General features: G+C 39.0%; 3 protein-coding genes across 5 annotated transcripts in view; 2 read left to right on the forward strand and 1 right to left on the reverse strand.

The window, feature by feature from the left end:
- Positions 1-1,869, forward strand: part of LOC128369622 (midnolin-like) — a 4,417-nt gene extending 2,548 nt beyond the window's left edge. The window contains exons 6-7 of the mRNA XM_053330699.1: positions 1-214; positions 1,134-1,869. The exon at positions 1-214 is cut by the window's left edge and continues 17 nt beyond it. Coding sequence (XP_053186674.1) covers positions 1-214; positions 1,134-1,306 — 387 coding nt within the window. The 3' untranslated portion in view covers positions 1,307-1,869. The remainder of the gene's footprint in view (positions 215-1,133) is intronic.
- Positions 1,870-3,455: 1,586 nt separating this feature from the next.
- cirbpa (cold inducible RNA binding protein a) lies at positions 3,456-7,018 on the forward strand. Of its 3 annotated transcripts, none has more exons than XM_053329937.1 (7): positions 3,456-3,535; positions 4,262-4,372; positions 4,511-4,617; positions 4,958-5,093; positions 5,186-5,321; positions 5,424-5,482; positions 6,089-7,018. In XM_053329937.1, the coding sequence occupies exons 2-7, from the start codon at positions 4,273-4,275 to the stop codon at positions 6,100-6,102; spliced, it is 552 nt and encodes a 183-aa protein (XP_053185912.1). In that variant the 5' UTR covers positions 3,456-3,535; positions 4,262-4,272; the 3' UTR covers positions 6,103-7,018. The 3 variants fall into 3 exon arrangements, with proteins under 3 accessions (XP_053185912.1, XP_053185913.1, XP_053185914.1); XM_053329938.1 differs by having other exon boundaries at positions 6,737-7,018; XM_053329939.1 differs by having other exon boundaries at positions 4,958-5,072.
- Positions 7,019-9,189: 2,171 nt separating this feature from the next.
- ndufa13 (NADH:ubiquinone oxidoreductase subunit A13) lies at positions 9,190-12,799 on the reverse strand. Its single transcript, XM_053329942.1, has 5 exons — positions 12,661-12,799; positions 10,849-10,927; positions 10,701-10,772; positions 10,536-10,605; positions 9,190-9,434 (listed from the first exon to the last, which is right to left on the reverse strand). The coding sequence occupies exons 1-5, from the start codon at positions 12,752-12,754 to the stop codon at positions 9,315-9,317; spliced, it is 435 nt and encodes a 144-aa protein (XP_053185917.1). The 5' UTR covers positions 12,755-12,799; the 3' UTR covers positions 9,190-9,314.
- Positions 12,800-13,551: the final 752 nt, after the last annotated feature.

The following is a 13,551-nucleotide window of genomic DNA, read 5'->3' on the forward strand; positions in this document are numbered from 1 at the left end:
AGTCAGAGTGGCATCAGCCATCCTCGACGTGGCATCGCCATCATTCTCCGGATCCTAAATGACCTGCTGAGAGCTGCCCACCACCACCAGGGGGCTTCACCCACCCAACCTCACCTTTGCTGTCCTGCGTCAAACCCTCCAGTCAGCCAGCCTAGCAAAACAACAACCAAACCCGTAGTGACTCAGAGGCCAGACCACCTGATTAAAGCCCCAGGTGAGATTAAATACATTTTGTGTATACAGGGAGAATATGATATTACACACTTGCACACTGGAGGAGTAATTATACGAGTTAAAGTAGACTGGATCCTATTTCTATTTCAAGGACAAGAAATAAGTAGGAATATAAACTCAAAGTGTGTGAGCCACATTCAAAATAGACACGGAAGCGTCAGCTCATAATACGATTCCAACTGGCTTGAATGACACTGACCAAACATTTTGTGCTTTACTTGAAGGCCATATTTAGATTCTGGGTCACTGATTAAGCTTGAAGACATTTTGCCTAGTTTCATGAACTTCAGACTTATGTGTGTGTAAGTGTTTGTAGGGAGTCTTTGACTCAATTTTCAATGTTTACTCTTTTATCTCTTTTTTTTGTATTGCATAGAATTGCATTTCTATGTGTTGATTTATGTCCAGTTTAAATTATATGTCGCTATTGTGGAGATTCCTGAGTGTTTAGCTGTGTTGTTCAGTATCAATGAATTGAAGTTTTTAGGATTTTGGACTATTTTTCAAACAAAACAAGATATTAGAGGACATCAGTTTGGGCTTCAGATAATTGTGATAGATATTTATCTCTTGTATCTGTGCACTGCACTTTAAGAAAACACATATATGACCATCTTTTCTTAAGGTGCAGTGTGGTAAGCTCTCTCAGCCACTGTGCGTTTTTACTTTTTTCCAACATTTTATGAAACAAATAATGGATCAATAACTGGAAAACTATTTGGCAGATTCATCAGTAAAGGGAATTATCAGTAACTGTAGCCCTTCTTTGGACTGTATTTCCCATGTGTGTATGCATGACAAAACCCATGTGCTCCTTTTTAATGTTATTATATTTCCATTTGTCAAACATCTGCCCCATATAATTATATGATTCACAATGTTTCTTCTTTATCTGACAGTTGAGGAGAGTCATCCCACCATTTCATCCACAGAAGAGAATCAAACGTTGCACTGTAAGCTGGAGCACCTGCAGTTTTTGATGCATCAGAGGCGTCTTCGCAGACGGACTCGCAGGAGCTCACATCTCACACAAACTTCTCACCCATACCAGCACTGTCACCATCGCCCCTAGTCTCCCAGACAAGTAAAAACACTCTCATAGCAAAGGCAGCTTTCACAAGGGAGCGAGGGCAGACCACAGAAACTGCAGGTCACTGAGGAATCATCATGGAAACTAGAGCTGACCTCTGACCTTGTGGAGTTGTGTGAAAGAGCGAGCAATACAGAGCACTTAAAGTTCAAAGTGCGTCTGAGAGAAAGGACACCTCTGAGGAAAGACTTTGTTGCTATTTTAAGCTATGAGTGCGTTTCTGAAACATGTAAGCCTAAAAGATCCAAGGAGTCTGGTTCCTCTGGCTGTCACTGTACTGAGCATATTACTTATGTCCTTACAATGGTCCTAACAACAGTATGTAGCACACTTCACAACAGGTTCCAGTGTACATTTTCATGTTATATATCTTGATGTTTGTACAAAGACCTGTTAAGTGTAAAATTTTACTTTATGTATTCAAATGCCTTAACTGTCTTGAATGTAGTCAACCTGTTAAGTTTTGTTCTGTGCAGAGGATGTTCCTCTGGAATGTTTTTCTTATGCAATATTAAAATGTAAATGCAAAAGAATGCAAAAATATCAATCAATAAAAGGAAAAAATAGAAAAACCAGATTTCTGAATTTCATTTCATTTCACCATTCGACGGTTTCTAGCTTTGAATGGGTTAGCTCCAAGATAAAAAAGAAGGCGTTATCTGGGATCTATGCAGTGAGGTTCAATGTTTTCTTCAAAAACAATGGAAGAAGCTTTACTGGACAGACAAGACTCCAGAAATATACCCCAGTCTCTGATGATGAGGTATTAGTCAAAGCAAGTGTTCAGGCACCTCTGGCCTGGAAATATTCTCTCAGAACTGAAGTCAAACTGGAGATAAAGTCTGAGCAGCTGATTCTCATTTTAGGCAAACAAAGCTCTTTGGGTCCTGGGGGGATGGGTTGCATAAGAAAGGTTAATGAGGTATTTTGGGGGTGATGGGATATAGTGTGTGTGGGGTGGCATGGGGGGTTGGGTTGATGTCATTGAGGACAATCAAATGCCGGCCATTTAAACAGCAACAGCCATCTTCTCCTGACAAACAAAAGTACCTTTTCTTTCTTGTTTTCCAACAAGAGAAAAAGACAGTTTACTCTCATTTCAATACTGAAAGTCAACGCTGAAACAATTCAGCTCTTATTCCAAGGCGACACAATCACCACAGGCTACTTACCCCAAGCTAAATGCTTTGCCTCTTCAGAGGAGGCACCTTCTTCTACTATCTTCTACTGTTGCATACAGCCCTGTTTTTTTTCTGGAGCCATCTTGCCTTCTGTTCTTTTCTTTTCTTTTTCAAGCTGTGGAATCCTCTTGCTCCAGCTCTCCTTCTAAGAGAGGTCCTTTCTAATTCATTACTTGCTGGCCTTCTATGTTGAAGCTCCTCTCCATGAAGGAGAAATCCATTTTTAAGTACTTCAGACAAAGCCATTCCTTCACCTCTTCGAAGATCTTCTTCTCTACAGCCACCCCTTTTTTAAGCGTCTCTCCAGATGTTCCCATTTGATTGTCTTTCTTTACTCCATTTTGCAGTTCTTGCTTTTTGTGGGCTTCCAGAAGTTTTTCCTTCCCTCATGTGGTCTTGGTTCTTTGTCTTTCGGCTGCTCCCCACAATAGCTCCACTTATTCTGCAGCAACTTTCCTTTCACTCAAAGTCCCTTTCCCATCTTCTCCAATAATTTCCTTCAACCTGCCTTTTTCCTTTTTCTCAATGTCTTTGGTCAATTTTTTGGTGCCTCCTTTCACTTGCCATGGAGAGCTTATTCTGAAGAGTTTAATTCACTTCTTTCAGTTTCTGATTGTCCACCTTCAAAATGTTCTGCAGACAACCACTTACAGTTATTTCCTCCTTCTTCAATAAGCTACTAGTCTAAACTAATTTATTCTCGTAATATTGCGAGTTTTGTTCTGGTAGGCTTAATATTTTGATTTTATTTTTGTCATTATATTGTCAATCTTATTATTGATTGATTGCTTTGATCTCCAAAAGAAAGAAACTAACAGTAGCCATGCAGACATAAAGGTAGAGAGGGTCACTCCATCTTGCTCCAGTTCCTGCAGGTGGCGCTGCAGTCCCCACGTGTCGTTAACTCACGCCCCTCTCGTCACGCAGAAGAAGAGACGAGCGCGCGGCTCTAAAAGGCGAGTGCTCGTGTTCTGCTCCCCCTATTCGCCCCACAGCCTCACAGCAGCCATTTGAAACACACAGAGAGCAGGTAAGACCCGCTTATTCACGGCTTTTCACCGTGTATTTCTGGTAAATTCAACATTTATTTGTATTTTCAAGTTGTTACTACCATATTTGTGATATCTGTGTATTTGTTTTAAATATTTAACCAAATTCTTTATTACAATATCACGTTACATTGTTAACACGACCGCATATATTTTAATCGGTAATATTGGCACGATGTAAACCACTCGGTTAATATTCAGGTTATTAGTGTTTTAGTGCTGTTTAAGACTTTAAAACGTGGTATTTTTCGAGGGATTGTGATAACATGAGCACGAAGTCCGTCGTCGCATCTTGAAGCTGCTCAACGGAACAAAAGTGAGGAGCAGTGTGTAAAATGGCGCTGAAAAGAAAAAAGCTTAGCGGCAGCATGCTGGTGTGGTTGAGGCCTAGGCCGTCCTGCTCCGCAAAAACGGCGGCAACCGAGTTTGATAAATAAACCCCAGTTTTAGTTTAAATTTAATCAAATATATCGTAAATTACGCTAAATGTATGTTTGATATAAATATGCTGGTTGTGGAGGCCTCTGATGTAATAGACCATTGACCTAGTTTTCTCAGTGCGTGCTGCAGCAGCCATGACGCTCACTGGCGATCGCCATTAAGCACGATAGTTACCACATCCAAGCATCTGGCGGGCGCATTTATATTATATTTATAAATATTTTTTTATACCTTTTTTCTTTTTCTTTTTCTTTTGTGTCTTCCAGTTGGACTCAAGATGTCGGACGAAGGTAAACTATTCATCGGAGGACTGAGCTTCGAGACCAACGAGGAGTCTCTGGCTGCGGCCTTCGGCAAATACGGAACCATTGAGAAAGGTATATCCCCCGCTAAGGCCTCATTCAGGTTTCATTTTTAGTCTCCATTTTAGACCGCCAGCATGCTCACATGGAGCGCGTTGAACGTCGTCTTTTTTTCATTTTAATGAATTTCCCTGTCCTCCCTCCCCCCACCAGTGGATGTGATCAGAGACAAAGAGACAGGACGGTCTCGTGGTTTCGGCTTTGTGAAATACGATAACGCAGAAGATGCTAAAGATGCCTTGGAGGCCATGAACGGCAAGGTCAGTAAACATTTTTATATTTACTTTTTACCTTTTTATGTTTAACTTTACTTTTGATATATACATTTTTTAAAATAAATAGTAAATAGTCTTTTGTTACAATATTATTTTCTTATAATCTGGTAATTGTAATCTGTAATCTATCTTCAATAATTAATTAAATTCATTAAATCAAATTTATAGAACAGGTCTAGACCCTAATCCTAGACCTCCATGAGCAAGGAAAAAAATATGCCTTTTCCTATTTTTAAAGGAAAGCAGAACTTTTCGTTACATGGCTAGCTTTCTGCATTGGCTGATTGTGTACAGAGAGTTAACTTGTGCTATTTTGTTTGTGCAGACTCTTGATGGACGGGCTATTCGCGTGGATGAAGCTGGAAAGGGAGGACGCTCCAGAGGAGGTTTTGGCGGCTCAGGACCCCGTGGAGGAAGATTCAGCGGTTCCCGGGGGAGAGGTGGGCGAGGTTACTCCAGAGGTGATCACTATCGATGTGACTGTGTGGTATTTATTATTGTTTGCTTTTAATCCCTCCCTTTATCTCAAAATCTATCATTTTCTACATTGGAGGCGGCGGATACAATGGAGACAGGAGTTATGGTGAGAGGAGTTATGGGGATAGGAGCTTTGGTGGTGGAGACAGGAACTTTGGCGGTGGCGGATACAGGAGTGGAGGATACTCTTCAAGCGGATACAGAGAAAATAGGTAAGATGTCCTGTGTAATCATAGTTGTGCCTTTTAAGATTGACAAGTGAAACTTTTAAAACAATGAAAAAGCTCTTATTAAAATATTTTCCTAATTTTCAGGGGACAGGGTGGATATGGTGACCGCTCTGGATCCTACCGCGATGGATATGACAGCTATGGTAAGCATGAATAATGTGCATCTCTACTGTGTATGTAGACTTATGTTGGGGCTGTCACACTTTTTCTAGGTTTGACCACACACTATAGCTTTAAAATACCACATTTCAACACTGTCAGACTGGAGTCTTGGACCTGTTTCTGTTGTGTCTATAAAATAACTTGCCTTAAGTATTGTTATTTAAGCCAGTGACTATAGAGGGTCTCTTTGGCTGCGTTTTTATACTGAGTCTTGTAAACATTGTATCACACTAGGTAGCGCATAGCATTGACTTTTAATAGACGATGTCACAGCCCCAGCATATGAAGAAACATGACTCATTTATGCCCCTCAGTTTTGTAGTTGAGATCAAGTTGATGCCTCTTATTGTACCGATTTTTGCTAGCCCCACCGCCCCACTCTGATAGAGGCTGGCAAGCAATTTGTAACACTAAAGTTACTCATTCTGTCAAATAGTTATTGCTCGTATCTCAGCCGATGGAGTCCCTTTTGCAAAAAAAAAAGAGGGAGGGTTTTTGGACTGTCTGGTGGGTTGAGTGGGATGTTGTGAAACTCCAGTGTTGGAACTTTCAGTGTCTTTACCTGTGTGCCCACTTCTTATCCTCAGCTACACACGAGTAAGCATCTCCCTGATTCAAGATCATCACTTGGCTGGCTGTATTTCAAAGATGCGCTCCTCAAGAAAAATGTCCACGTGTTATTGCTGACCTTTAGTTTTGTAGTTCTGTTGTAGTAGCTCAAGCATCTTTAAAAAAAAAAATGTAGCCATGAAGTTTTGGTCATTCCTAACGAACCATGTTAAAACAAATTGCAGTTCAGGACTCTTTATCTTGCTTGATTGGGCATCAGCCGTCTGTTCACTAAAAGGCATCTGTGTAATCTGATCAATATTGTAAGGCCCAATATAGGGGACCCAACGACACCTCTCCACATGGCTTTTCATTGATCAGCCACTACTATCGCTATAGTTTTGTCCAGCACGTTGAAGTGTTTCCTGATTTGATTCCTTATTTAGTAATGTTTTTTTTATATTGATATCTGATGGGGCTTGTTTTTTTTCCTTTATTTCCCCTCACGGTCTTTTGTGACTGACCTACCTCATGCCAGGTTTTAAACTGAGTGAGGGAACAGATCCATGTACACTTTAAATAGACTTTTTGGGGGATTTTATGCTAAATTCCTTTTTACTATTAAACACTTAGTTTAGCTGGGGCTCCTGTGTGTTCAATTTCCCAAAAGAGTGAATTCCTTTCAGACTGGTGAACTACACATCCGAAGTGGCCGGCTGTTCATGAAGTTGCAAATTGCAGCATGCTACAGTCTGTCCAAGGTATCTTCTGTGCTCTGCTCAACATCTGCATTTTAAATGTGCTGTAAAATGGACTAATCTTGTTAAGTGATCGAAAAATGTAACTTCGTTTCCCCAGAGTAATATTTCAACCGGGAACAGTTTTGTACTTTATGTTTGTATGATCAACTTTTTTTTTCTTTGTCAGTTTGGCTTCATGGAGCCTATTAAACAGACTGTGGAAAATAATCTTGATTCTTTTGCCTTTCAAAACTATCGCATGGGGAAGTTAAGCTGATATCACTGTAATGTTGCGTGGAAGAAAAATCATTAAAAAAAACCCAAACAAACAAGACGTGGATTTCATTGGAGGCCAGTTTTAGATCGGAAGTTAGACTTGAGATATGACTAAAGAGGGATAAGAAGTAATTGGGTTTATTAAAAGTCCACTTAATTTGAACAGCTGCCTGTCTGGTCGCTTCAAATTTGGAAACTAAAGGTGTCATTTGGCTCAATGAATCCTGTTGTCTCAAACAATGATTAGGCAAATGTATTTTGACAGGCAACTGTAGTGTATTGTCAAAGCTCTAGTGAGTTTTGACTTGAGACGCCCCTAAAAGTGGCACATGAACTGCTGGGAAAACATCAGCTGGTGTCTGGTCATGTTAATGCTTCATTACGTTCAAGAGGTCAGCTACTTCAAAAACCTACAAGTCCTTGGAGAATGAAGTGTTGCGCCTACCAACAAGTGCTCATCAGAGATGAAAGCTGCTCTCTTGCCTAGGTCATATGTGGAGAAAGTAGGCCAATGCACGTGAGGTAAAAATCTCCTTTTGCTTTGCTCACATCCTTCAAACTCAGTTCTCATTGTTTCCATGAATACCTTCAAGTTAGCCGCTGTTTAGTCCTCTGCTTCTGATGTCGCCCACAAACATGCCATGGCCTCCCCCCTGATTCGATTCTTAAAAGCTCATTGAGGAAAATGTTTCTATGAAGCTCCTCTGGATTATAGTGCTCCACCTTCCTGAGTCCACCAAAAAAGCATTGCCCTCTGAGTCATGGGTATATTGTGCACAGTCCACTTCTGTTCACTGCATTAGTCCTTCAATTCGCTCCAGTAATGTCCCACAGCAGTCCTAATTGATGTGTAAGGTGTTTAGACTGTATTCAGTTGTCTCTTTTTGTACCCTTACATAATAAGTGGTGAGTTTCAGACTCATGAATAGTGTTGCATGCAGATTACTGACGTGTTTGTTTGTTATTCCAAACATGAAGTGACAAGACTTAATCCATCTTTTAAATCTTTTTCTCTAGGTTGATGAGGTCTGATGGTCAGAGTCTTCACTGATCTCTACCCAGCTGAAGTGTCGGGCCTTAGATGGCAGAGACAGATGCAGTTATCGGGTACATTTTCTACAATTATAACATGTTTTCATGTGTTTGTTTTTTGATCATCTCTGCCTGATTGTAACACTACTTACGGTCTTGTTTCAGGTCCAGCATGCAGCAGCAGTTGGGCAGCTGTAGGCGGTGACCACATGGAGGAAGCCTTTGTGAAACACAGAATGTTGGCTTGCCTGAGTTTTTCAAAACATATAACTGCTGGTAAAGTGTCCAGTTTAAGTAATACAAACTGGACTTAAGGCCAGGATGACGAGACCATTTTCTCTTTTGTCTGAATGTGACAGAATATGGTGTCTTGATTTTCATGTTTGATTTCAATATAAATGGCTTAATTCAAAAGAAACATGATCACTCATTTTACTGTTTTGTATGGCAATTTTTCAAAAATAAAGTTGTGGGGAACTAAAACTTCCTATCTGTGTTTTGTTCAAAGACAACGGTTTTACTTAATGTATTAAATTGAAAGTTTAGACATTTTTATAACATTTGAATCATTTTGATATTGATGAACAAAACAGGTGTTAACCATTTGGAGGGGGATCTGGTTTGATTGGTTAGTATAAAAGCCTGATTTAAATCAGATTAACTTGGATTTCAAATTGAATAAACCCATAAAAACACAAGAACCAAACTAAGCACAAATACTGCAGGATAGTCTCATCAAAAGTGAACACTCCTGTTGGATTTCTTATTCCTGATGCTTCATGTCAATCACTGTAGATGAGTAGTTGACATGAAGCATATTTAATGTTGAGGCTGGTTAACATGAGGCTATTTGTATCTACCTTACATATACTTTGGTGTAGTTTAATTCTTGACTGGCCACAACAACTCAAGCTTCAAGTGAAAATGTCTAAGGAACTGTTAACTACTAATACATAGTTAACTACAATACTAGAGAAGGAAAAATATAAAGTAAAATTACACTGATCAACAGTATCTGAGGTCCACTTTAAACCACTGGACGTGATCCTATCTGAGTCCAAAGTGAAAAAACAAAAGCAGGTAAACCAGGATAAGGTACAGAAAAAAAGAACTTTAATATTGAACATTTACAATCTGGATTAAGCGCCAGCTCAGGTCCACATGGTTCTGGATGTAGAAGGTGGTGTAACTGGGGACAATGTCTGTCTTGGTGGTGTTACACGTACGCCAAGAAGCCAAAACGCTTGTTCAAGAGCTCTTCGCGGGGCCGGAGGTTGAACACTTCCTCCGTCAGAGGGGCGACCCAGCGGTCTGTGTGGAAGACACTCTCACCAACCTGCACAAGTAAAGCATGAAGACACCTACAGTTATGGAACTTCACAGATTTTTAAAAAAAAACAAAATGCTGTGGAAAATTAAGGGCTGATCTATTGTCAATTTAATTTATATTATTTAACATTTAATTACATTGTATGTAGTTCAAATATCCATTTATGGACAAACACTAGATTATACTGTGGGTAAAAAAAGTGACATACTGTTTTGGATATGCTTTTAAAAGTGTATCATTTTACAGATTTTCATTTTTGGGGGTTTCTTTCATGTACAGTCAAGCCCGAAATTATTCATACCCCTTTTGGACATGCCACTTTTTGTTCAAATGTAAATAAAAGCTGACTGAAATATTTTTTTTACCACAATGATGCCTTTTGTACATTGTCTTTTTATCTTCTTGGAGACGCCTGTGTCACTTCCGGTCAAAAAACAACTTGCTGGTTGAATAAAAGTAACTTTAAGTCAAAATTTGCCAGGGGTATGAATAATTTCGGGCTTGACTGTAGGTTTGATTTTTTTCCACTTGAGCCAATCCTGTTTTTCAATATTTGTTGTCCATAAATTCCAATGAATGGAATATGCCCAATCAATAAAATGTAATATTGTAGTTAAATGTTAAAATGCATCCATTACACTTCAAGATGTCACATGTAACTTTTTGAAGAATCAGTGGTTTTCAATTATACCAATAAAACAATTATGAAAAAAACAACATTAAAAGAAAACCTTCAGTAATAATGTAATTCTAGCTAGACATAAAGCAGGCTAATGTGATTGTGATGTATATGATCAAATGTAGAATAGTCTTTGTGTAAACTGGCTGGTAGATGAGATGTAGTGTGCAGTGTGTCCACTTAATACAGATGAACAGTTACTGTACATTCAAATTCAAAACTTTTTTTCACCCTCTTGTGAAAAGTCAAAAGTTAAAGTATTACATTAATTTACAAAAATGATCTTAAAAATCAAAAGACCAACATTTAAAAAAAATAAAAAGAAGAGATAATTAAAACAAGTTTCTTGAAGAAGAAGGCCTGAAACAAAAGGAAGTTAAAAAACAGACCAAAATCCTTTCAAATAGAGAATTGCAGTGTTTCTTTACCTTCCAGCCTGGAACATCCTTCATGACAATCGCCTCCTCTTCCAAATTTTCCCTCAGCATCCGTAAGGTCCTGGGCAGACGAGAGATTCAACTGTTACATAAATCATTGGCCTGCGGGTAAATTTAGAAACTCAGCACGAGTGTGTCCTTGTGTTTTATTGTCACCTGCGGTCGTTCTCCGCCTGCAGCAGAGGCATCAGAGCTATCCTGGCCTCCATCTCCTCAATCTGCAAGCGTCTGCGTTAGACAAACACACAACATTAACATTAGTGTCAGGCTGATTTGACTGTGAACAAAAAAAAAACACACTTACCTCCTCTCCCTGTTCCACTTAAAAAGCCTCCAGTAACCGAACATCATGAGGCCTATGCCGATGCCGAACATGCTGTATCCTGTTGATTAAATAATCCATACATCAGTTTCAGGCAACGCTGCATTTAGATTAGTCAGTGTTGGGTTTTAAAGGACATATCTACTATATTCTCAGTTCAGTTTAGATGCCGACATCACTGCTAAAACTATAGTATTTGTTTAGATAAGCAGTAAAATTAACAGAGGAGGCAAATGAACAACTTGTGCTTCAGTTTTTTTTCTCTTAAGTTAAAAAGATGAATGAAAAAATAAAGATTTAGACTCTTTATATGGCCATTGGTCACTGCACCCATGCCACTTGTTTCTATAAATTGGATTTAATTTGGGTACTTATCATGAGCTTGTAGCTTTGGGTTGAAGCAAAAGTACAAGAAGTAAAGTGCTGATACTCAGAATAGCAAAACTCTTCTCAGATAAACCCTCTACTTTCCTTGCCAGAAGATGTTGCACACCATGATGTACTATTATTATTACTTTACTTGCCTGCAGGTACAATTTCACTGTTTAACTTTCTGTGTCAACCTGCTGACACTGAAGTTCTGATGGATGGTTTGATTATAACTGCCTCACATCGGTGACAGATGCGTGCAAAATGATATCACTCCAGGCTCATGTAATTTGAGATGGAAATTATTAATTGAATACACAAAAAGTATTTAAAGCAGTTTAGGTTGACACCTTTTTGGTCAATAGAAAACCCTCTTTGAAGTTTTTTTGTTGTTTTTTTAACTTCTGTTCTTTTGTTGCAGGTAGATGCATATTTTGTTGTCTTTTTGTCCATTTTTATTAAATTATTAAGATGTAATAATTGATTAAATTATTTGGCAGACAAATGATTAGCAACTACTTTTGATCACTGAAGTGAAAATGCCCAAAATTACTTTTTTGCAACTTGTGTGAGGTAAGATTTTTGAAGCTTTTCTGGTCACACACGAGATTAAACTGAATATCTTTGGATTGTAGACTGTTCATCTGACAAAATTAGATATTTCCATGAGCTTTAAGAAATTAACAAACAGACAAAACAATGAATCCATTAACCAAGAAAACTGTGAGATTTTCTTGTAAGTGTAAAATGAACTCACAGCAGCCCCAGTATTTAATAACATTGACTATTACATCTGCCAATGTTAATACATATTCTGTGACCCATCATGCAGCTATAACGTGACCTTATTCAGCAAGTCATAACTTTTCAAATTGTAAAAGCAGAAATGTGTCCAGTAGTGTTAATTTGTCTAAAACGACAATAAACATTTGACAATATTTCATATTCATAGAGGCACAAAATCTCAAGGGTCGAATATTTATGTTGCAACACACACTTACTTCAACATAACCCAATAATTCAGTATTTTCACTGAACTTCCTATGCTTGACTAAAAGTGTTTAAATGACATGCATTAAATAAAATTAGTGTTTTTGCTATTTTAGAAGAATATGAAACAATATTTGACTGCTCGCTAGTTAGCAAGTTGCTATCATCCTGACATCATTAACTCGCATAAAACCGTTATAAAACCAATAATTTAGTACCCATGTTAACAGACAAAGACAACATTTCTCCATAGACGAGACAGTAATTTAAGAGGCACTTTAAGTTTAAACATTTTCATTATACTGACTAGTTCTGGCTGTTAGCATTAGCCGCTAATTAACACTAGCAGGTGAACATCGCGTCACCTTGGTTACACATTTAACAACTCGTGTGTGAATCTGCATGTGTAGCAAGAAGAGTGTTTCATGTATGTACCCGACAGTCCTCGTTTCGGTAGATTTCTCTTATAGTCAAACGGGGCATAGCCTCCCGGAGGAGGCATGTCCTGCTTCACCTTGGACGACGCCATCTTCCTCCAGCCCTCCACAACAAGTTGGTGACGTCACACACAAAAGCCCTCTTTCTCGCTTACGTCACAGCTTCAGTGGCTCTACTGCCCCCGCCTGTCTGGGGGGGTTTATGGTTAATAATGAACAAAGGTTAGCACTTTGTTTTTTTCCATTTTCACCCATTTAGCCTATAAAAACGGGATCTGTATTTTTCAATAAGTACAGCTGTTTGAATATTTTGTGCCACTAGTTTCCATTCATAAATGTATCAGTATTAAAGGACGCATTCACATATTTTCAAGTCTGTCTTAAAACAATAGGCCTATTCAGGAGCCCTAATGAAAACTGAAATGGGGTTTTCTTGTTGTAATCATTTCTCATGTTCATTGTGGCCATTAGAAGATCCTTTCATACTGCACTGACAATGTAAGTGATGCAAAATCCACAAGATTCATTTTGTGCAAAAATGTCAAAGTATTTGACAAAGTAGGCTACATTTAACCCTCCTGTTGTCCTCGAGTCAAGGAAGGAAGGGAGGAAGAAGGAAGAAAATGAAGGAAGGGAGGAAGGAAAGGAGGGAAGAGAGGAAGGAAAGGAGAAAGGAGGGAGGAAGGAAGGGAGGAAAGGAAAGAAGGAAGGAGGGAGAGAGACAGGAAAAGAGGAAGGGAGGAAGGAAGGAAAGGAAAGAAGAAAGGAGGGAGAGAGAAAGGAAAAGAGGAAGGGAGGAAGGAAGGTAATGGGGAGGAAAGAAAGAGAGAAGGAGGGAGGGAGGAAAGAAGGAAGGACAGAAGGAAGGAAGAAAGGGGGATGGAGGAAG

The sequence above is a fragment of the Scomber japonicus genome, chromosome 12 (assembly GCF_027409825.1).
Source record: "Scomber japonicus isolate fScoJap1 chromosome 12, fScoJap1.pri, whole genome shotgun sequence".
NCBI lineage: Eukaryota > Metazoa > Chordata > Actinopteri > Scombriformes > Scombridae > Scomber > Scomber japonicus.

Coding starts and splice junctions, on each gene's coding strand:
- cirbpa (XM_053329937.1), top strand. CDS start 4,273: ATGTCGGACGAAGGTAAACTATTCATCGGAGGACTGAGCTTCGAGACC. Junction 5,094..5,185: donor TGGGCGAGGTTACTCCAGAG/GTGATCACTATC, acceptor TCTACATTGGAG/GCGGCGGATACAATGGAGAC. Junction 5,322..5,423: donor AGCGGATACAGAGAAAATAG/GTAAGATGTCCT, acceptor CCTAATTTTCAG/GGGACAGGGTGGATATGGTG.
- ndufa13 (XM_053329942.1), bottom strand. CDS start 12,754: ATGGCGTCGTCCAAGGTGAAGCAGGACATGCCTCCTCCGGGAGGCTAT. Junction 10,928..12,660: donor ACCGAAACGAGGACTGTCGG/GTACATACATGA, acceptor TTTAATCAACAG/GATACAGCATGTTCGGCATC. Junction 9,435..10,535: donor AGGATGTTCCAGGCTGGAAG/GTAAAGAAACAC, acceptor TTACTTGTGCAG/GTTGGTGAGAGTGTCTTCCA.